Source organism: Coffea arabica, chromosome 1c (assembly GCF_036785885.1).
Source record: "Coffea arabica cultivar ET-39 chromosome 1c, Coffea Arabica ET-39 HiFi, whole genome shotgun sequence".
Classification (NCBI taxonomy): domain Eukaryota; kingdom Viridiplantae; phylum Streptophyta; class Magnoliopsida; order Gentianales; family Rubiaceae; genus Coffea; species Coffea arabica.
The window spans coordinates 18,102,100-18,124,895 of NC_092310.1; the positions used below are offsets into that span (position 1 = coordinate 18,102,100).

General features: G+C 36.8%; 1 protein-coding gene and 1 long non-coding RNA gene across 22 annotated transcripts in view; one reads left to right on the plus strand and one right to left on the minus strand.

Moving 5' to 3' along the window:
* Window positions 1-204: 204 nt before the first annotated feature.
* On the minus strand, window positions 205-6,276 carry LOC113725982 (uncharacterized). Of its 16 annotated transcripts, none has more exons than XR_011819537.1 (7): window positions 5,109-5,436; window positions 4,823-4,886; window positions 4,637-4,725; window positions 2,073-2,174; window positions 1,644-1,703; window positions 1,277-1,553; window positions 205-1,189 (listed from the first exon to the last, which is right to left on the minus strand). It is a non-coding gene; the product is annotated as an uncharacterized lncRNA (long non-coding RNA). The 16 variants fall into 16 exon arrangements; XR_011819451.1 differs by having other exon boundaries at window positions 1,277-1,567; XR_011819010.1 differs by adding an exon at window positions 5,456-6,276 and having other exon boundaries at window positions 1,277-2,174; window positions 5,109-5,179.
* Window positions 6,277-8,000: 1,724 nt separating this feature from the next.
* The window catches only part of LOC113717619 (uncharacterized), a 29,919-nt gene continuing 15,123 nt past the window's right edge, over window positions 8,001-22,796 (plus strand). Inside the window, exons 1-24 of one of the 6 annotated variants that reach the window (XM_072060557.1) lie at window positions 8,046-8,185; window positions 8,735-8,878; window positions 8,987-9,048; window positions 9,475-9,590; window positions 11,244-11,396; window positions 12,887-13,143; window positions 14,099-14,262; window positions 14,374-14,438; window positions 14,502-15,194; window positions 15,485-15,675; window positions 17,353-17,394; window positions 17,499-17,596; window positions 17,737-17,922; window positions 18,021-18,201; window positions 18,282-18,476; window positions 18,565-18,608; window positions 18,858-18,914; window positions 19,072-19,168; window positions 19,387-19,559; window positions 19,649-19,862; window positions 20,038-20,163; window positions 20,465-20,554; window positions 21,651-21,767; window positions 22,279-22,359. In XM_072060557.1, coding sequence (XP_071916658.1) covers window positions 8,774-8,878; window positions 8,987-9,048; window positions 9,475-9,590; window positions 11,244-11,396; window positions 12,887-13,143; window positions 14,099-14,262; window positions 14,374-14,438; window positions 14,502-15,194; window positions 15,485-15,675; window positions 17,353-17,394; window positions 17,499-17,596; window positions 17,737-17,922; window positions 18,021-18,201; window positions 18,282-18,476; window positions 18,565-18,608; window positions 18,858-18,914; window positions 19,072-19,168; window positions 19,387-19,559; window positions 19,649-19,862; window positions 20,038-20,163; window positions 20,465-20,554; window positions 21,651-21,767; window positions 22,279-22,359 — 3,507 coding nt within the window. In that variant the 5' untranslated portion in view covers window positions 8,046-8,185; window positions 8,735-8,773. Of the gene's footprint in view, window positions 8,186-8,734; window positions 8,879-8,986; window positions 9,049-9,474; window positions 9,591-11,243; window positions 11,397-12,886; window positions 13,144-14,098; window positions 14,263-14,373; window positions 14,439-14,501; window positions 15,195-15,484; window positions 15,676-17,352; window positions 17,395-17,498; window positions 17,597-17,736; window positions 17,923-18,020; window positions 18,202-18,281; window positions 18,477-18,564; window positions 18,609-18,857; window positions 18,915-19,071; window positions 19,169-19,386; window positions 19,560-19,648; window positions 19,863-20,037; window positions 20,164-20,464; window positions 20,555-21,650; window positions 21,768-22,278; window positions 22,360-22,796 lie in introns of all 6 variants that reach the window. The other 5 variants (XM_072060555.1, XM_072060673.1, XM_072060587.1 and 2 more) reach the window with 5 other exon arrangements.

The following is a 22,796-nucleotide window of genomic DNA, read 5'->3' on the forward strand; positions in this document are numbered from 1 at the left end:
ATGAGGAAGACATTAATTTTTGCTCTTATATTCTAGACATCGATCAATTACTTCTCATATTGGCTGCCAAGGAAGGACCTTAAGAAGGGATGTAAATCTTATGTCATTCTGGGCCATAATGAAGTGTTTGCATACTTCCACATAAACCACGAAGAGTCCGGACAAAGGAGCACATATACAATATGAAAAATAAACATGAATGAAGAACACAATAAGCGTAAATTAATTAAGTCACAGCACACAGTCTTTCTTTCACACATTTTTACAATAGTTTGTACAGCTCCAACAAGAATTAGGAATGAAAAAAAAATTCAAATCTTGGGCTAGTTCAACCATCTTGGACTTTAAATTATCTAATATGTATAATAAAGATAGCTAAACAACACCGCAACAAATTAACTGAATCATAGAAGAATAGTTCATAACTTCACAAAGACTTTGAAATCCCTTCCAGCCCCAAATGTTTGATGCCAACACGTCACGTTCATTCCAGTCCCAAACGCTGCCATGCAGACAATGGTTTTCGTATAGCACTTTGAAATTCCTTTAGAGAGTCCTAACAATGTCAGCATTGATATTAAAAAGGTCATCTTTAGTCATTGCTAGTTTCCTAGGAACTCCAACAGGAATGATCACAAGACGCATGCGAGTGAGGGTATCCTCCAATTGCTCTTTTTTTACAAAACCATGCAGCTAGAAATGTAAACCATATATTATCAGTCTGTATCAAATTGAATAATTTAGATAATGTGGTGCTCCTGGATGAAAAGCCAATAATACATAATTGATATTAGTAACAAGTAACTTGAGGGTATTTGTTGGGCAACACCAAAATACCAGCACCTTGCACACTGGTTTTACAAAACAGTAATGCTAGCTTTAATATCACTTAATAATACTCTGCTAGTCAAGTGTCACACATGAAATTTTAAGATGCATCTCAATTAGTTAGGACTATCTACTTGAAGTCAAGAAAAGAAATAACGTCAAAGAATCAGTTCATTCACTCATCAACTAAAGGTAAATCAAACCATAATAAATAGCATTTTAAGAACCACAAACACATATTTAAATTGTAAAATATTACCCTCTTTTGTGGGGCTTCAGTAGGTTCTTCCTCATTCTTAGAAGTTTCTTCTTCATCTTCGGAAGATGATTCATCTGAGCTGCTTATCTTTGGTTGTACAGGCTGTCAAAGTTAAATTCAAGCATTGAACATATAAGTGAAATGTTAAGGTCCCACAAAAGTCAAATGCCAATAATAATATCTTACTACCTTGTTTGCTTTTGGCGGTTCCTCATCAGAATTTTCATCTGAACTTTCTTCTTCACTACTACTTTCTATTTTCCCCACCTTTAGCACTGGATTTCAGAACACCAGTGGGCTAGAGAACCCCATAAAGAAATAATTACAAATGCCAACTGATATGATAAAAGGCAACAAAAATGCATACTTGAAAATTACATACGACAACTTTACTCTTCTTTTTCTGAGGCTCCTCATCTTCACTTTCCTTATCAGAAGTGTCTTCCTCGCTACTGTCTTTATTCAGCTGCACTTGCAAAGCTAAAATAAAAAATGCATCTGATACCAGTCAAAAAAGCTTGTCCTCTTTAACGCTTTAAGCATGCGAAGCTATTACCTACTTGTTTTCAGCTGCAGAGGATGGCCTCTTGGGAGAAACAACTTTAGAAGGTGGTGACTGCTATTTGATAAAGTACCAAAACAAGGAAATATCAGGAATTAGAAAACAAAATGTAGAAAGAACCAGAATACCTCTCTAAAGAAATATATATCGTCCATATTTCAAACAAATACCACGAATCATGAAAAAACTGAATGACATACTTGTCCCCAGCCATACGTAAGCTTCACAATAACTTGAAACTTAAGCTCAACCATGTTCTCACATACAAGTGTCAGAGTGATTAAATAGTACAAGGGAAAATGTGAAAGGAAAATGGTCATATGATGCATACATTTAGTTATCATATTGTGGATGGTGCACTGATGGAGAACAAAACTTAAGCACTAAAATTGCAAGGTGCAGTCAAGGGACAAAAGAAATGACCTTGAATTGAAGCGGTTCCTTAGTACGAATCTATCAACCCCAAAGCTTCCTTGGAATTGACAGTTTTAGACTGCAGCTGAACCGTTAAACATAGTTGGCAATCTAAATTGGATGCAGAAGAATGGTATTAGTCAACGTAAAACTATGCAAACTATGTAATGTGTTTAATATTAACAGAGGACAAAATTAGACAAAAAGAAAGGGATAATTAGCTTTCGTAGGAAAGATTGCAGAGGTACAATCATTTTCAGCCATATTCATCCGATAAATGAAGTTGGAACCTAAAAACTACAGTCATTTTAAGCCACAGAGGAACACAGTAGTGTTACTTAGCAGATAATCTAGCTCCATTGAGTTTGTGCATTTTTCAAAAAATTCCCTATAACTCTCATTTTTAAAATTGATAGAACATGGAAGATCTTAATTGTCGTCATGTTGAAAAACCATGTCCATGTGCAAACTATTATAGTAGTAGCGTAATTAAAGAAATGTCCATGTCCATGTGCAAAACCAGAGAAACTAAGGGGGTGCTTGTTTCATGCTCTGGAATTGGAATTGGAGATGGAATAATATACAAAAAATCAGTATGGGTTTTGAACCCTGGTATCATTCCACAGACCGATGCTTGGTACAAGCATAGTTGGAATGACATCAAAATTAATTTTTCTTTTTTTTAATTATTGTTCTCATCTCTCACAGCTTTATACGAAACCTACTTAGATTCCTCATCCACCTCAGACATCTTCCTCCCAACAAACCTCTTCACAGAGAAAAACTTGTTTCAAGATTCACCACAGCCTGCCTTTTTGCAATCTGCCCAACCAATCTATCCCCGTTTTTGGTATAGGCCACCACAGAAGGCATCGTTCTTTGCCCTTCAGCATTAGTAACTATAGTAGGCTTCCCTCCTTCCATGGCAGCCACTGCTGAATTCGTTGTCCCCATATCAATCCCAACAACCTTTTCATTCACTACACTCAAAGACCTGTAGAATTGAGGTTTATAAAAATGGAGTTTTATAATGCAAAAATGGGTTCTGAAATTGGGTTGCTGCTGCTGCTGATGAAGACGCCATTTTTATCAACTTTCAAGCTGATTTTTGGGCCAAAAGATAAACTTTATTGGTGAATAATTTGAGCAAAATCGAGGGAACAGATTGGTTCTTAATTTTTTTAATTTTTCTCTTCACAGAGAGAAGAGAACATAAGAGATCGATTGTGATGGGAAGGACGATTTGATGGCGAGAGAGGAGAGGAAAGGGTCTACCGGTGAAGAGAGGAAATGTTTTATCTTTTATTTATACTGTTGGAAATGAAACGGAGAATTTGAGTGATTCCTCCCAATTTACTCAGGAATCATGAATCCCCAAAATTTTAGGTATGATTCCAATATTTTAATTCCCATTACAGTACACCAGGCACCAAGTATTGGAATCATCGTCATTCCCCATACCAAAACCCTCTAACCAAGCAGCCCCTAATATAACAAGGAAGCTGCAAAATAATTGAAGACTGAGGTATGTTAAAAGTCTTTGTCCCCCCAAGTTAGGATCCATCCATTGAATAATCCCCTTTCAACGAACCAAGGTATGGAACTTAGAAGTGCTTATCTGTGCCAGGAATTAATCAATGCATGACCAGTTCCTAAAATCAAAATTTAAGCAGAAACCAAATTATATCAAACAAATCATGATTTGAGTGCAGATTCTACTTGTTGAGCCCCAAAATTGTGGAAAATTAGAACCAAGACAGTAGAAGCAAGGGAAATATTCTTTAACTGGACTTTGGTCGCAACTATGATAGTCACTAACATGACAATACAGTCAAAGTCAACAACAGTCGATGAAATTAATGTTTCTCGGTCTATTAAAGTATTGTTTCCAATGGAATTTACAGATAGCTCGAGCCATTGCAAGACATTAAAGGATCATTCAGCGTACAAACACAAAGGCAAAAATCAAATCATTTTTGTTTAGGACCAAACAGTAAGCTAAAGAACATCTCTTAAATCATCTAATACTCCATAACAATGGGACACGTAAATTTTCAGAAAACTAAACCAGTGTAGTGGTAAAACTACCTTTAGAAGCAAATCATCAAACAAAAAGCATGCTACTATTGTTATTCATCACTTACTGTATTCAAAATATGTGAATGCATAAAATAGCAAGGTGTTGTGGTTTTAAGATTTGAGAGTTATGTGGAACCTGGAACACTGCCTTTAGAAATAGCTTTGAGGAATTAATATTCTACACCTTTAAGGCAGCTACAACAAATCCTAGAAGCTCAATATTAGGATTATCTATTTTCAATTTGGTTTGTTCTATCGGCAGCCTAACTTTTGTGCATAATAGCTTCAAGGTGGGGTAAAACCTTAATATGTAAGACTCATTCTAATGCTTTTACATAAGGTTGGAACTTAAGGTTACAATTGAGATTGAGAATTTAACTTGTTTTAGCTTGGTTATCTCTATTAAGTAGTATAACCCTTCCTTGGTAATTAGTTGTACTATATTATTAATAGGAAAAGAAAAAGCAAGAAACTGAAGGGCTGAAGAGAGAGACCTGAAATTGAAGCAACTGCTTACTGCAAATGTATGGATGCTAAATTAGAGGTTTCTCTGCACCAATTGTTTCAAACTGCAATTAACCCCCTGAAAAAATTTAACAACCAAAATAAAACGTAGACAGATTATCAGTCTCTTTAATACTGGTAGGGGAAAAAATTAGACAAAGAAAAGGAGTAGTTACCTTTAGCACGAAAGGTTGCAGAAAAGAAGGCAGAAGAAGCATGAAGTTTTTTTGACCAGTAGTTCTGTTAAGGGAAAAAAATTTAGTCGACAAGTAATAACTGAAAACAAACGAACTTACAACTGAAATGTGTGAACGCTAAATCAGAAGCTCTTCTGCACCAATTCTTTCAAAGTGCAATTAAACCGCTGAAGAAATTTAGCAACCAAAATAGAAACCATACAGATTATCCAATCTCTTCAATACTCGTGCAAAAAAATATTAGACACATAACATTAGTAGTTACCTTTAGTCGGAAATGTTGCAGAGGAAAAGCAGGAAGAACCGTCATTTTTTTTGGGAGCAGTGTTTGTGTTCCTAATGTATATAGAGACACAAGCTCTATCAGTTGCTAGGAATTTTTCTTTCATTGTCGATAATTTGCCAACTGGCCAATAGAAATAAAAACAAAAGGAGAGACCTATATCCCTAGAAACGGTATTAGGCATCATGAACAATAGATAATGACACAAAATTGATGAGTTGTTAGAGATTTTCCTTCTCACTCTTTTATAATTTGTGAACTGGCAAACGAAAAGAAGGCAAAAGGACAAACCTATATCTCGAGTAATAGGTAGAAATCATACCTCATACCTGACTCTTTGTGGAATAATCCCATGGTTAGGATATGGATGGGCAGCCATAATTGACCCTTTGTGGAACAATACCACGGTTGGGATATGGATGAATAGCCATAATTTGGGGGAAAAATGGTCAAATTATTGACCAAGTGTTGGAAGAGATCAATTGGTACTCTTGTTTGTCCGAACCAGAAAGAAAACGAAAGAGGAAGAAGGGAATGGAAGCAGAGAGAGAGGGAGGAAGGAGAAAAAGTAGAGTTGAACATGAAAACAAAATGAAATCTGCAAACATGCTTCTTCTAAAGCAAAAAGAAAACGAAGCGGAAACAATAGGAAAGAGAGGGCAAGAATGCTGGGCAAAAAGTCAAAAACACTTTTGAACAATTCGCTACTGGTGGAAGAATTGAAGTTGTACCTTTCTTCGTTGAACCAGAAAGAAAAGAAAGGAAAAATAGAAAAATGGGAAACAGAGAGAGAGAAAGGAAGAAGAAAACAAAAGATGATGGGTTAAAGTTGCAAAATGAAGTGCAAATGGAGTGTTTTGCTTTCTTGCCATCAGTGCTAAAGTTGTTTGACTTTTTGGCTTCTTGTCACTTTTCTTCGTTGAACCAGAAAGAAAAGATTAAAAGAAAGGAAAAATAGAGAAACGGGAAACAGAGAGAGAGAAAGGAAGAAGAAAAAAAAAGATGATGGGCTAAAGTTGTAAAATGAAGTGCAAATGGAGTGTTTTGCTTTCCTGCCACCGGTGCTAAAGTTGTTCGACTTTTTGGCTTCTTGTCTTTCATAATGGAGACAAAGAAGAAGTGGAAAACAACAGAGCTAATGCCAACTACCGCTTTCTTTGGTCTAAGAAAAGGGGGCAAGAGATGGGAAAGACTGAGAAATAAAGCAAAAGATTATTCGCAAAAAGTCAAAAATAGCCCTCAACATTTAGTTACTGTTTTGGAGCTAGTTATTTTTCTCCGGGCAAGATAGTAATTTCATTTCACAAGACAAAAATAACCTCACCAGTGCTACATTGTTCGGAGAACTAATCAATATTCTCAAGGCATAAACAGAAGAAAAATTTTCTCCCTCCCCTCATCCCTTCACGTGGCTAAACCTGGGAGTAGAAATCTTAAGTCTTTCCTATATATGTAAGATATGTAATAAGATAAGATATTACAACTTTTTTGTTTTTGTTCTATTTTATGTTGGGCTTGTTTGGAAGCTAGTGTTTTGGACAAGTTTTTTACCTACAAGTTTTTTAACAACTTTTGTCACAGGAATCCAAAAAAATCTTCTCAAAATTTTTTACTTACACACTTCAAAATACCCAAAACATATAAAAAAATTCAACACACAAAAAAAATTCCTTTCCCTTTTTTTCTTCTTCCACCCCAATCCCAACCCACCACCACCGTCGTTTCGTCCCCCATCCTGCGGAGATGCGCCTGGCTTGTTGATGGCTATAAAGAAGGCGCACGTTGGGGAATGGGCAAGGGGGAGGGGTCGGGCTGGGGGTTACGCCTGGGTCGGGCTGGGGAAAGGGCAGGGGGTGGTGGGGGAAGAGGGTCGCTGGCAGAGAGGGGTGGCGGGGGGAGGGAGTCGCGCTGGGGAAACGGCAGGGGGTGGGGGGAAGGGCAGGGGGTGGCGGGGAGAGGGGGTTGCGGGTAGATGGGGGTGGCTGGGGGAGGGGGTGGCTGGCAGAGAGGGGTGGCAGGGGGAGGGAGTCGCGCTGGGGAAAGGACAGGGGGTGGCGGGACAGAGGGGGAAGGGGCACAGGAGGTGGCGGGGCAGAGGGGGGTGGCGGGGGAGGGAGTGGGAGGGTAGAGGGGAGGAGAAGGGGAAAGGGAGGAGAGGGGTGGCGGGAGGTGAGTTGGTGCTGGGAGGTAACGGGGAGGAAAGAAAGAAAGAAGAAGAAGAAAAAGGAAGAAGAAGAGAAGAGAGAAAAGAAAAGAAAAAGGAAAGAAAGAAAAAGAAAAAGAAAGAGAAAGAGAAAGAAAAAAAGGAAAGAAAAAAAAGAAAAGGAAAAAAAAGTTTTTTACTTTGCAAAAACTTCTACAAAATTTTTCACCTTACAAAAACTTCTATAAAAAAATTTTTTACCTTACAAAAATTTTTACAAAATTTTTTCAAAAACTTCTACAGTGCATTACAGTAAAATTTTAGATAAATTGCCAAAAAACTTAGGTTCCAAACAGGCCTGTTATTTCAATTTTTGATGGGCACTAGCACAATTTCAAAGAAATCATGGGAGGCCTTCTATAATTGCCAAAAACCTAAGAATAGATAATATTTGAATTTTTTTTAAGATTTGAAAAGATATTTAACAAGTTCAAAATATATCAAAAGCATTCATTTACAACTAGTATTCTCGTTAGTTCCATAACCTTCACCTATGTTGAAAATACAACTTCTTTTGTTTTGGGTTCTTTTTTATGTTATTTCAATTTTTGATGGGCACTAGCACAATTTAAAAGAAATCATGGGCGGTCTTTTATAGTTGCAGAAAACCTAAGAGTGGACGTCACTCTAATTTACTCAAGCACCAAAAGACACAAGGAGCCTTCAAAACGCGCAAGACTCATATACCATCACACCCCAAAGAAGTTGAAGAAGATATTTATGCTTTTCTGCAGGAGCTAGAGCTCATTTCATGTTCTTCAGTTCGATCCGGAGCCTAGTTTTATGTAATTTATGCTTTTCCCACGGATCGAGCATGTAGATTCAGCTCAATATTCGCGTTCTCGACCCTAATCAGGTAAAATTTCAAAATACTGAAAAACCCTAATTCATGTTGTGTTTCCCCGTGGTTTTTGGCAAAATAGTTCTAATTCGCTTAACATACCCATCAAATGTATTTCCTTTTACGATTTCATATTGTTTAGGCTATTATTGGATCATCTATTGTTCTATTGAGAGAATATATTAGGCGTATTGCATGTTTACCTGAATTGGGTTGTGATAAATTAATTGTTCATCGTTTTAGGGAAATAATTTATTTGATTTGAGATGATATCTACTGTTTCGCACTTGGTTTTGGGGGTTTTGCATTTTCGTTGCTCAGCGGGTGATGTTAGTTGCTTTAAAAGTAAGAATTTAAGTTAATGAGTAGAAATTTGTTGAAAGAATGTGAAAATGGAGAAAGGAGAAAAGATTTGGAAAGGGAAGTGATTAATTTCAAGTAAGGCAGTCTTTGGGCTTTTTAAGCTTTGATTCTACGCAGACATATGTTTCTGTTCTCCTTTTTCGTTTTTAATTTTCAAAGGTGACATTTTATCCTGAGATTTTATGTTTTCGTTGGTGCAAGTGATCTGATAGGAGACTTCTGTGTTGCAGTTTGAGTGAAATGGCGAATCCACCTAATGTGGAGCTGGAAGCGGCAAAATTCTTGCATAAACTTATTCAAGACTCTACAGATGAGCCAACAAAGCTGGCAACAAAGCTTTATGTGGTTTGTATACTCTTTTTATAAGATTTAGACACAGCTTGAATATTTTATCTGTTTCACGAGTATCGGGATTTGGAGTCTATGCTAATTTCTGTCCATGGATGATTTTAGATTTTGCAACACATGAAATCTAGTGGGAAGGAGAATTCAATGCCCTACCAAGTAATATCAAGGTATTTGTCTTGAGCTTCTTCCAAATCTGTTATGCTGCTTACTGCTTCCATGAATTGAGCTTTTCATGCCAAAATTCTTAGTAGTTTTTCATACTCCATCGTCGTGCATGTTTGGTACGTCTTATTGCTGCTTTGTCCATTTCTTTTGGGTGATTCTTCTTTTTTATAAGATATCATTTCTGTTTCTGTTTGGGTAAGTATAATATATTTATGCTTGTCAAAAAGAAAGGGCATTTTCATTGTATAACATTCTCTCAAACTTGGGATTAAAATGAATATTGAGGCTGTAACTACTAAAGTCATCCACTGGTTTACAATTGAACATGTACCACTAGTGAGGATCTTTACAAGATTTTTTATTTTAATTTTTTTGTACCTGCAGTTGACTTATCATTGGTTTCAATGTTTTGTTTTTATTAATCCAAGGGCCATGGAGACTGTGATTAAGCAAAATGGCCTTGACATTGAAGCTTTAATGTCATCAAGGCTCCCTCTCGCTGCTGGACCACAAGCAGGAGAATCTGGATCATCCCATGTTGCAGGTACTCCCACAGTTAAATTGGTTGTGCAGCATGTATAATTTCTAGTTTTTTTCTGCGAGACCATTTGGCTATGCTTGATTGCAAGTTTTGGAAAATTAGAAATTGTACTAACTGCTATACTTGTTACCTGGCTAATGGGTATTGTGAATTGAAATTTTCTGAGTGAAATCAAAAAGGAAAAGATAAGGGGGAAAAAGCAGCCGTGTACCCCACCAAATTTGGATGATTTGGTGTTATTGAGTTGAAATAAAAAGTACTTAAGTAATTTTTTCTCCTCCCCAGTTGTATCTTCATCTCCTCCCCCACTTCTTACCACCATTTTTTCCCTGGCCTCTTGCAGTTGTCCCCCTCCCTTCTTCACTAGCCCTTATTTTCTAGGCTCTCCGCTGTTGCCATGGACCCTCTTCCTCCACAACCCACCAACCCACTCTAGTTGCTGTCATCCCTAAAGCCCCCTCCTGCTCATCCCCTTCCTCCTCATCCTGCTGTGAGTTTCCTGAAACCCCTAGTGCTATCTTCCCTCTCTCGATTGTTACTGCCTTTCTCCACCATCCCCCTGAAAAGCAAATTTTCGATCTCCAAAGTCCACTACTGGTTGATATCTAACCTTCACTTGTACTGTTGTCCCTGTGCTGCAACTTTAACTTGAAACTTGGAATGGTTGTGTGAGATTTGCTGATCCAGTTATAGTCCCCAGTTTTGTGAGTTGCTTTGTGAAACCCCTAGTGCTACCTTCCCCCTCTCGATTGTTATTGCCTTCCCACCCCCTGAAAAGCAAATTTTCGATCTCCGAAAGTCCACTACTGGTTGATCTCTAACCTTCACTTGTACTGTTGTCCCTGTGGTGCAACTTTAACTTGAAGCTTGGAATGGCTGTGTGAGATTTGCTGATCCAATTATACTCCCCAGTTATGTGGTGGCAGTATTCAGTTGGAAGAATGATAATAGAAACTATTTTAGTTTGATACCAATTCTTTCAAAAACTGACCAAACATTAGTTATTTTGATGATTCTGTAGGCCCAATTTATACTGATTCTTTGTATATGATTCGTACTATAATGTCTATTCCCAGGCCTAAACCACAAGCACTGCATAAAATGATGCATGTGTTGGTAATGGAATGGCTGTTTTTATAATGCTTGGTAGAGCTGTTAAGTCAATCGAGTAGCTCGAAAGCTCGTTAGAGCTCGACTCGTTAAGGCTTGAGTTCGGCTCGTTAATTTTGGTTAACGAGTCGAGCTCGAGCTCGAAACATGCTCGTTTAGTTAACGAGCCGAGTAGCTCGTTAACATGCTCGAAACATGCTCGTTTGATACTCGAGTAGCTCGTTAGAGCTCGTTAATGAAAGGCATATTTGTCATTTTAGGAATCAAAATTATAAAAACTAAAAATTATAGGTTTTTATTAAGGTTAATTTGCACGAGCTCGAGCTCGAGCTCGTGAAGCTCGACTCGTTTGTGATAAACGAGTCGAGCTGGAGTTCGAGCTCGAGCCACATGTACATTTAACGAGCTGAGTTCGAACACAATTTAAAGCTCGTTTTCCTAACGAGCTCGAGTCGAGCTCGGCTCGAATTAAACTCGAGTCAAGCTCGGCAGCCAAATACTCGGCTCGATTAACAGGTCTAATGCTTGGTGGTTATGGTACTACAGGTTCTTCACAGAGGACGGGGGTTATAAAGGACCCCAAGTCAAGCTTGACTGCAAATGAGATGTCTAAAACTGATTCCTATAGCTCAGGCGTGTCGCTTGTTGGTCCAACTGCTGCTGGGCATGATATATATCAAGGATCAGCCAATATGATGGGTAAGGACTTGTGTCTGCTGATGCAGCTTTTTATTGGGCTGACATGGCTTTTCTATTTGTAAAATGTTTCTGCTTTAAAATAAATGTGGGAGAACATGGTGTAGAATGGTATCAAATGAGTTAAAAGGAACCAAAAAAATCTATTCAAGAGAATCAATTAAACACTAAAAAAAAAGGTTACATATTTGCTAGTGGCTTGTAACTACTTGATATTGCTAGGAGCTTTTAGGATCAAGGAGGAATAAGATGTTACACCATGCATCCATGCTTTAGAATGAGAAATTTGCAGTTAAGTTGATGTTGTCTGCCCTGTCTACATGAGTTTCCACTGCAACATGTATGTATTAAGTGCTCAAGAGTGAAAGGCCATTTTCAAAATTTGTATTCCACAAGCAAATGATATTTTTCTGGCCCGAATCACAATTACTCCCTGAAGAGAAGATGTATTAATGACTAATGAAGCTATATTAACAGCTGGAAGATTTGGATTGCATCAGGTCTTATGGATTAAAACAATAGAAGTTACAATGGAGGCATCTAGGTTTACTTGTTTCTGGATGCTTATGGATGTAATCTGACAATAAAAGTTGCAATTGCAGTTATGGAATCTTTAGTGATAAAGAAGATTAATGTCTTCTTCGGCTCACATTCATCTCTTACTGAGCACTCAAAAGACTTTCATTAATTGCTGCTGCTCTTCATATCCTCTTCCTGTGAAAATTGAAATCTTTTGGTATTGCTACCTCAAGTTTGAACTCTCATTCCAAAAATCTTTTGGCTGCTACGCTTTTGATACATAAGTTTCCACCTAGTTTTGTCCACGAAGGTGGATTGGACCCACCAATACTATTTGCAGCTTTGCAAGTTGTTGATCTTTGCATCAGTGACCTGCCTGCTCTGTCTTTGTTTAACTGGTGGTCATTTCCAGAGATAAAAAGGTGAAAAGTCCCCACCAAGGTGGCACAAGTAGGCTGTCTGAGATTGTCATATGTTGGTCTTTTTAGACCATTTATTGTTTAATGCTGCTTTTGAATTTCTTTCAAATAGTATTATCAAAATTTGGTGCAGCTATATTCCATTCTGATTGATTAGTTGTAATTTTTATTTTTGCTATCAGTTCCTGTTTGTTTTAGTGTCTTTTGTTTTTTTTTTTAGCACCTATTGAATCTAAACTTTCCATTGAGGTTTCAGGTTGAGCCAGGTTAGACCTGGACCAAGTTGTATAGAATCTAGTTAGCTTTTTGGTTGCAAGAAACTTGATGTCGATAAGATGTTAGAATTCTGTACATTTTGTTGAATTTTGTTCTTCTTTCCTTCAAATTGATGCTAATTGATTTGTATGCAAAAGAATGAAGCAGAAAAAATAAATGGATGATATTCATTTACGTATCTTATTACCAGTTTGATGCTATTGATAGTAGGCAGAGCTGATGTTTCACAGGTGTCATTGTCAACTTATAGTTATGTCTGACCTGGTGAGGCATTTTCAGGTGGAGCTGGCAAGGTACGTGGACTGACACCTGGTGCTACTGCTTCATATCAGCCAGTAGAAGCAGGGATGTCAGTACCTATGCAGTTTGCAAGTTCTTCATTTGCTAATCAGGGTTTTGCTGCAAAGATGAATAAGGATGGAATGGAAGCTTTTGCAGCTGCACCATCAATGGATCTTTATGCAGGCAAGAACATTGCTGGAAAGATAATGGAACATGAAGGAACCAGTCTACCTATTCCTAATAAGTTAAATCAGGTATTTTTTTTTATTTTTTTTATCATGTTTCTTTAATTAATTCTATCATCTTTTTTGCTCACAGAATGTCTCCTATGCTGAGAAGTTGTCCGTTTCTTCTACATATATTTTTGGTATATGAGTTTCAATTTTGTTGGCTTTCGTTAAGCTGCGGACAGTATTAATTTAGATGTTGTCATCAAGTCTCAAAACTCTCAGGTTGTCACGGGTTTATTGAAAGAAAATGACACAACAGCATGAATTTTGTAGTTGAGCTATTATGTTCCAGTTATATATCCTTGTCAATGCTAACTGGAAACAGTGAGTTTTTTTCTCCATCCTTTCCTGGAAATTGCCAGGTGTAAAAATTAAAATTGAAATTGTAAACTGCTTTGGTTGCACAAGCTTTCCAACCATATGTACAGACAGCTCTTGATTGTAGTAGACAGCATATTTAGTACTGGAACCGGTCACTAACAAGCTGGCTGGCTTCTGGTTCTCCATCCTTTCCTGGAAATTGCCAGGTGTAAAAATTAAAATTGAAATTGTAAACTGCTTTGGTTGCACAAGCTTTCCAACCATATGTACAGACAGCTCTTGATTGTAGTAGACAGCATATTTAGTACTGGAACCGGTCACTAACAAGCTGGCTGGCTTCTGGTTGGTGTTTATTTGTACTGTACAAGTGTTTTGTTTTCTGTCTCCTGAGTCTTTTTCTGGCTCCAAGTTGAGCAGAATGTAGTAGCGGAACTTCTTTCTAGGATGAAGAATACAGTCTCATCTTTTCAATCTCCAGCTGTGATTTGAATTTTCTGGTGCTTATTTTCCTGTTTATCTTTTAAGCTGTAAATGAAATGATCAGCAGTCTGCTTTGTCAAAATTTCTGCTTGTAGTGGTACTAAATTTTTCTTTGACTAGAGAAGTGCATAATTGTGGTCTATAGATTTAGCTGGAATATGATTGTAATGTATCACAGGGGGCAATTCCAAGTAACGTTCCAGAAACAAGTATGATACCAAGTTCAGCTTTAAGAGATACTGGAAAATCTCCTGTTGCTCAGGCTCCTGTTTCTGGCTTGCCTTTTAAGGAACATCATCTGAAACAGCTTAGAGCTCAATGCCTTGTGTTTTTAGCTTTCAGGTGAAAGTTGTGCTCTTGTATTTTCTCTAGCTTTTCTAAGAATAACATCTTCTGAAGGCGTTAGATTCTTGAAACCATATAATTTTATGCAATTCTGATTTCTATGCGCAGAAATGGTTTGATGCCGAAGAAACTTCATCTTGAAATTGCTCTTGGAAACTTCTTCCCTAAAGAAGGTTGGTAATACTTATTATCATTACAGTGGTCTTTCTAACTTAAACTAATAGGCTGTTCTTCAGAAGGAGCTCGCAAAGAAATGATTGATCATAAAGGGAAAGAGCTGTCTGTTAATGAACCGACAACTGGAGTGCTTGATAACACAAGGGGTGCACTTTCTACAGGGCCTCAAGCAGGAGGAAATTTTTTAAAAGATGCCGATAATAATGCAAGCATGAAGGAAGATAAAAGTGGTTACCATGCCATGCCATCTGAACATGCTGAAGATAGCAGACAGCATTCAGCTTTAAGAAGGAGATTGGAGGCTGAAATGCCAAAGCAAGAAACATCAGAATCACAGGCATCTTCACTCAGAGGTATACAATCTGATTCTAATTCAAGGAGTATACCTGTTAGTATTCATGAGGATGATTCAGGGAACAATCATCAACAAATTGTAATTTCACACCATGCTCCCTTAGTCACTGGGACAAGTAAGACAATGAAGCATGATGTAAGTTTTTGGAATGGAAATGGATGCCAAATGGAGGCTTCAGGTCTGACACATGCATCACAACAACAAAGAAAAGAGAATTTTGCTAATCAATGTCAGAATGCCGCTGAAAGCAATGGTCTAGGACATCGAGATACCGATAGTGACTTGCCTAGTGTACCATTAAGGGAACAGTGGAAACCTATTTCAGGAATGGATGGCCAAAATAACATACTAATGCCGGTGAAGGATTCTGATATAGTACTAAGAAATGTTTTGCCAGGTGAAGTTATGCTTTTGACCTCAGTAGAATCGGATATAAAAACTACACTTATTTGCTATGTTTCTTAAAATACTATGTTCACGATATTCTACACTTATTTTCTATGATCACTATGTTTCTTAAAATGAATATGATTTGATTTCATAAAGCCTGTCTTTTGTTGTCGGCTTGCTTTAGAGGATAAAAACAAGTAAAATCATTTTGAATCCATCTTTTTGGTTGGCACCTTTTTTGAAAACCTTTTGTTACTTATTGATGGTTACTCCTGAGAAAATGAAAATGCTTTACAGCACAAGAAACTGATACAGAAGAGGAAGATGCTCCTGCAAATGCTGATAGGCCTCCATCTCCAAAGTATACAACATCAGAAAAATGGATATTGGATCGACAGAAAAGGAAACTTCTCAATGAGAAAATGTGGGCATTGAAACAGCAGAAAACAGAGCAGAAAAAGATTGCTGTTTGTTCTGCCAAGCTAAGGGTGGGTGATAATCTTATGCTTCTTTCTTGATCATTGAATTTTGCAAAGATTTTGATGCTTGTATCTCTAGTAAACTTTTGTTATCAATAGGAAATTTTGGTTTAAGTTGCTATCATGACTAGTCTGCTGAATTATTAAGAAGTTCCTCTTTTGATGAAGATTTGGAATCTGGCAGTTTAATAGTAGTCTACCAGAACTTCAGAAGATTCCATATATTTTTCCTCGTGCAAAGTAGTTTTGCCAAGACAATTAAAAAAGTCATACAGGATGCTAGATCATCTCTCTCCGATCATCAAATGCCTGATTTTGAGGCTATAAATCCCATAATGTGCTAATTTTTTTGTTGATACTTGCATAATGATATTTTAGCATGTAAGATCTTTCAAAGGACATGGAATATTCTTGTGGTAACTATCAGTTCTTTTAGTGTATACTGGTATCTCCCCCCTTCACCCCTTGAAGTCTTTTATTGTTATTACTGTTGTTGCTATTGTTGAATCCAAAATGAGGGTATAATTGTTATTATTAAATCCAAAATAAGGGTATAAACCTTCTGGGCTGCGCTGCCTTTTCATGTGGATGCTCAAAAAACTCTGTGCTCAAAAAATCTTTAGAAATGACAAACATGACTGAATAAACTATGAACAATTGACATGGATGCTGGATTTTGATGACTTACATCTGTAACAGCAGGATTAGTGTTGAGGGCATTAATAAAGGATAATGTTGAATGATTAAGTTATTGAAGAACAAAATAAAGAAGAATGAGGTAAGCAAAGTTAAGGTATCATGGTGGGTGGTATGTTTTTGCAATCATTTACGCACAATGAATGTTAAGTAGGTTTAGGGTGGTTAATGGTCATCATACTATGCCTTCTTTATTATTCTCAGTGGACTTGATTATAGAAAGACTTGCCAGAGTAAAGAAGTACAAGTCCATTGTCTTTTTTTTGGCCCAGGCAGAGGACTTTTCTCATCGTTGTAGGCAGTGTTGTTGACAGAGTTTAAAGCTTGAACCAGAAAAGCCTAAGTATACGGTCTTAGGAACTACATAGGTGCTAAACTGATACAGTACCTCGTACATTTCTATGTTAGGATTATGTATCTTGTTACTGAATGTGATAGATCAGTTTGCTTGTCAATTATTATTAGAATTACTTATTTTGGTAAAGAAACTTAAAATTCACAATAGCCACCGTCATTGGTAAGGTGCTTAATATGGATGTGTGGTTGATAGGAAATTCCTTTTTTTTATTCTAAGAATGTTTGATTGAAATTTGCAATATGTCATTGGCATGATTATGAATGAAATTTCTGTGAATCAGTTGCTGATTCTGTTCTTCGAGAGATGGTAATCAAGTTGGGTCTATAATATGTCTACAATGAATATTAAAATTTAAGGATCTTTGGATTTTCTCCTTGGAAATAAGATAGGTGTAAGTTAGTCTTGCATGTTTCAAGTACAAGATCACAGTCTTAAACTTTTAAACCGTCCATCAGATTGTTCGATTGACGAGAATTTTGACTCTGTAACTGAAGAAACAGATGAATTTTTTGCAGAGGTCTATTTGTGTTTAGGAATGAGGTTTGATTCCTCTAATAAATAACGCATGGAAAAAACACTTTTTTTGTTAAAATTTTATTGTTCTATAATTTTATTTTGCCTTGTTTGTGAAGGCGTCAGCTTCTTTCCGTCAAAGTTCAGATTTGAGTTTCTGGGTATGTGTCATTTACTTAATGTTATCTGTTGTTCAGTGATAAAATGGGTTTTATGTCCTATTAGGTTAAAAATGTGTGTGAACAAAATTATGCATATATTGCAGGAAAGTGTGAGTTCATCTGAAGATATTTTTGCAAAAACAAAAAGTGTGATTGAATTGAAGAAGCTTCAGTTATTGGAATTGCAACGTCGTCTTCGGAGGTTTTTTATATTTCCATTCGTTATTCAAATTTCTATTTTCTTGTGGTCCTTTCTGATTTTTCTTTCCTTTCTTTTTATGGTCTTTTTCTTTTACTTCGTCCTAATATGCTTTGTTGACCATGTGAAACTTTATTGGGCAGTGACATTTTGAATGACTTTTTCAAACCAATAGCACCTGAAATGGACCGTCTCAAGTCGATCAAAAAACATAGAATTGGAAGGAGATCAAAACAACTTGAGAGGTATGAACAGAAAATGAAGGAAGAGCGACAAAAGAGAATTCGTGAGAGGCAGAAGGAATTCTTCAGCGAAGTAGAGGTTCATAGGTATGTAAACTGCTGTATGTTGAATCTTTCGCTTTTGCTTTTGGAGGATTTGGCTACTCAAACTGGTTCAATTATGTCTTTTGACAAACCAACTTCAGGGAAAGACTGGAAGATGTATTCAAAATGAAAAGAGAACGCTGGAAAGGTTTCAACAAGTATGTGAGGGAATTCCATAAGAGGAAGGAACGCATACATCGAGAGAAGATTGATAGGATCCAGCGTGAGAAGATTAATTTATTAAAAATCAATGACGTTGAGGGGTATCTTCGGATGGTCCAGGTATAGTATGGCTTTATTACGATTTTCCTTGAGGCTAAGATTAGGTTGTTGTACTTACTATGCCCGCAATGGGCTTACAGGATGCCAAATCAGATCGTGTAAAACAACTACTTAAAGAGACTGAAAAATATCTTCAAAAGCTTGGAACCAAACTGCAGGAAGCAAAGTCAATATCAAGAAGATTTGAGACCGATGTAGATGAGAGCAGAACAGCTACTACTGTGGAGAAAAATGAGATTTCAGTTGAGAATGAAGATGAAACAGACCAAGCAAAGGTTTCTGATTAAGATTTCAAAATGTTCTGATGTGGTAGAATAATTTATTTTTTTCCCTGGCTTATTTGTTTGTGATCCCATTTTGTAGCATTACTTGGAAAGCAATGAGAAATACTATATGATTGCTCACAGGTAATAATTCTAGCTCTCTTCTCAGAATGGTAGCAATCTACTTAGCATTTTAGAAATCCTTGACTTCAACTGTTTTGGTAGTGATAATGTGCAATTTAGCTGTCAAAATATTTGCATCTTATTTTATTCTGTACTTCTTTTACTGACAACATTGTATTTTGCATAGTGCATTTTGGATTTCTCAAGACTTTTATTGTAATTCTTCCAAGCTATAGGATATAATTTTATCGAGGACTGTTTCTTCTGCAGTGTAAAAGAGAATGTATTGGAGCAGCCTACCATTCTTGTGGGTGGGAAATTAAGAGAGTAAGTTATATGTTTTACCAGCATTAATTAACTTTATTGCAAGCAAGTCTATAATCTTGTTGGTTGCACGGGATTGAAGCTTATTATCTTGGGCACAGGGTTACTTTAAAGCTCTCTGGTGTATGCATTGTTTCATTTTATTTTTGTTTTGTTTCAGATACCAAATGAATGGGCTTAGGTGGCTGGTTTCACTTTACAACAACCAATTGAATGGTATTCTTGCTGATGAAATGGGCCTTGGTAAAACTGTTCAGGTACAAGCAGATTTACAGAAGTTAATTTTTACTGTTCTTCCTGACAGCATTCAGGTCATGTCACCAAAAAATTAATTCTGCTATCTCGAGTCAAATCATGTACCAATCCTTCATACTAAGAATCAACTATATTGGTTGCATGAGCTGAAGGATTTTAGTTTCAAGCAGATTATGGTTTTTGTTGAAGGTAGACTTTTTTGATGGGTCTACTTTTGCAGGTTATTTCTCTTATGTGTTACCTCATGGAGACTAAATATGATAGAGGACCCTTTTTAGTAGTTGTGCCTTCTTCTGTGCTACCTGGTTGGGAGTCAGAAATTAGCTTCTGGGCACCAGGCATCCACAAAATTGTGTATTCTGGACCACCAGAGGAGCGGCGTAGGCTATTTAAGTAAGTGTGAATGTGTTTCCTTTTCCTTTTTCTCTGATATTTATGAGGCCAAAAGGCTTTGCTTGAGGATTTCATGTTGTCCTTGACAGGGAACAAATTGTTCATCAGAAATTTAATGTTCTATTGACGACATATGAGTATTTGATGAACAAGCATGACAAGCCAAAACTGAGCAAAATACAATGGCGTTATATCATCATCGATGAAGGGCATCGTATAAAGAATGCTTCCTGCAAGTTGAATGCGGACTTGAAGCACTACAGAAGTAATCATAGATTGCTGTTGACTGGAACTCCGCTGCAGGTTTAATCCATGTTCATGTTATATGCGAATTATTTGTGTAGCACAAGGGTTTCATTTAGTTCATGCTCCATGGAATGCTACTACTTGCTTCAGTCATTCACTCCATTTCTTTTCTGTTTAATCTTTCTTTAAATGTTTCTATTCTTGTTTTTAATTTAATCCTATGTATATGCAGAACAATCTTGAGGAGCTATGGGCACTGCTCAACTTCTTGCTGCCAAATATTTTTAATTCTTCAGAGGACTTCTCCCAGTGGTTTAACAAACCTTTTGAGAGTAATGGCGACAATTCTCCTGATGAGGTAAGCTTCTTTTGGTTTGTGGTTTCTTCTAGTTATCTCCAATTATAGCACTTTTCATCTTTTCATGCTGCTTCCTGATTTACTTAATCTGGGAGCTCCAGGTGTCTTGAAAGATGCGTCATTGTTTAACTTTCATAAATAAATGGCCTTGTAGTTCTGACACTTGAAGTTCTATTCCAGAGTTGATTCCATAAGTACAGTTTCCTTGTAATATTTGGTTCATAAGGGTGTTTAACCTATAGTGGTTGTTTTTGATTGTCATATAATATACTTCCAAGCTTTTGTTCTTTGTGCTCATCAGGCTTTACTATCTGAGGAAGAGAATCTTTTGATCATAAATCGCCTTCATCAAGTTTTACGTCCATTTGTCCTTCGGCGATTGAAGCACAAGGTTAGACCTATCTATTGTTACATAGGAATTTTCTGCTGTATGAGGTGTAATGTCCTATATGGGGATAGCCTGCATCCATTTGCTTCTACTGTATCTTATATCTGTGTGCCACCTTTGCATGGATTTTCTTACCAAATATGTGCTTTGCGCTTTCTTGTGATTCTTGGCATGCAAGGTGGAAATGTTGGAATGAGTTTAGGCATTTTGTTAAAAGCTTAGCAATCATCTCTATTATGCTTTGTGGAGAATGCATGGTTTTATTTATTTTCATAACATTTCTTCAGTGGTTCATTGAATGTGGTAGGTTTCTGACCTAAATACTTTAGGTCCAAGCTCAAAGTGTTTCATGGAGAGTTAATCATGTTATGTCAAACAAGTTTTAGGGAAAAAATGGGAGAGAGAAAAAAGGAGGGCAGATGGAGAATTGTCGCTGGACTGAAATCTTCTGGAAAACCGTATACTTTTCTGCAGGAGAATTTTTAGACATGGAAGAGAACTTTTGTGAGTTGTATATTAGGATACAGTATATTTGAGTTCCGTGCTGGTAGACTGCACAATTTTTGTAGTTTTGGGGTGGAAAGCAAAAAATTTCGCACACTGCTCATAAATTGCAGCAGGCGCTTGTCCATGACAGCGCGCTCAACTTCTGTTTCTAATTATATGCATTAATGAACTCTGACATGAAACACTTTCCTGTATTGAACTGTTGTACTAAGGCATGCATGCCTTTTTGTTGTCTTCTTTATTGAGGTGGTTTCTTAATTGTGTGGGCTATAAATTATGTATCTTCTACCATTTTTAATTCCCTCCTTTATGGGGAAGAGGAAGTTTACAATTAAGAATTAAATTGCATAAGCAAATATTGATATTGTTCGTATTGTCCTGGTAAAGTTTGTGAATAATTATCTTTGCCAAAAACGGAAAGAAACTATGTTTATGCCAAGAGCTGACTTGTCATTATCATGTTCATTTATTTATGGTTCTCTTCTATATTTATTATACCTATTGGTGGAGAATAAATATCTATTTATTTTTGGCCTGCATCCAAAGGCTGACTTGCTTTGTTATCCTTGTTACTTTCTAATGCTATCTGTAGGTTGAAAATCAGTTGCCTGAGAAGATTGAGAGATTGATTAGGTGTGAAGCATCTGCCTATCAGAAACTTTTAATGAAGAGGGTAGAAGAGAATCTTGGTGCAATTGGAACATCAAAGGTTTGTTCTGGTTGTACCTTTTTTATTTTGTGAACACTATTATGCCACTCATGATCAATGTCTGTGAAGTACGTATGATATATATGCTAAGTATGCATATGTATCTGTTAAATGGTCTAGGCAGTGTCAATAAGATGGATGGATGCCCTGTTTGTTAGTGAATAGTAGCATGAATGGTGATGGCAAGGTTGAGACGGCATGCCTACTTCATTGTGAAAATAGATTTACAAAAGAAAAAGAATTTTATGGGAACTGAAGAGATAGGATAATTGTTGATGAAGAATTATTTATATCTTATGATTACTTTAAAGCCAAACAGATTGTCACCTTATTCTGTGATATATGGACTTCCTCTTCCCTTGACTTTTAATTAGAGCAAAAAATGTGCACCTGGTATGCTGAACCCATTTGATCAGTATTCTTATAGGTAGTTTGTGTTTATATTTAAATGTGCTTCCCATGGGCTTTTCGTAGCAATCATCTTCATAAAATTATTTCTCTGTATAACTAGGCCCGATCGGTGCATAACTCTGTGATGGAGCTCCGGAACATCTGCAATCACCCCTACCTTAGTCAACTTCATGTAGAAGAGGTAGTTGCTCTTTCTGTCAATTGTGTCCGTGTTCTGGTAGCTATGTACTCATGGTCATTATTTTTGGTTGTTTTGAAATTGAGTCATGGTCAGTATGTAACATAAAAGTTGTGCAGTGAGTTCTCTTTCTTGTACAGTGCTTGGATAAGAAGTTAATCTGTTCCTCCTTTTGACATTCTTCATGATGCATGTTATCATTGCTTGGAAGTCGAAGTGTTTTGTGTTCTTTAATTGATTTTGTTATAGATGTAGAATTTGGGCTTATCCAGAGAGAGAATCTCCTCTGCCATAGATGTAGGAAACTCAATCGGCTAAGTCTAGTGTATAGATTATGTAACATTATTATGTGGAGATGAAATGTAGGTTGAAGATGTCAGACTAAGCTAATTGATGGAAATGTAAAACCATTTTTGTGCTGTCTTTTGTAATCTTTAGGC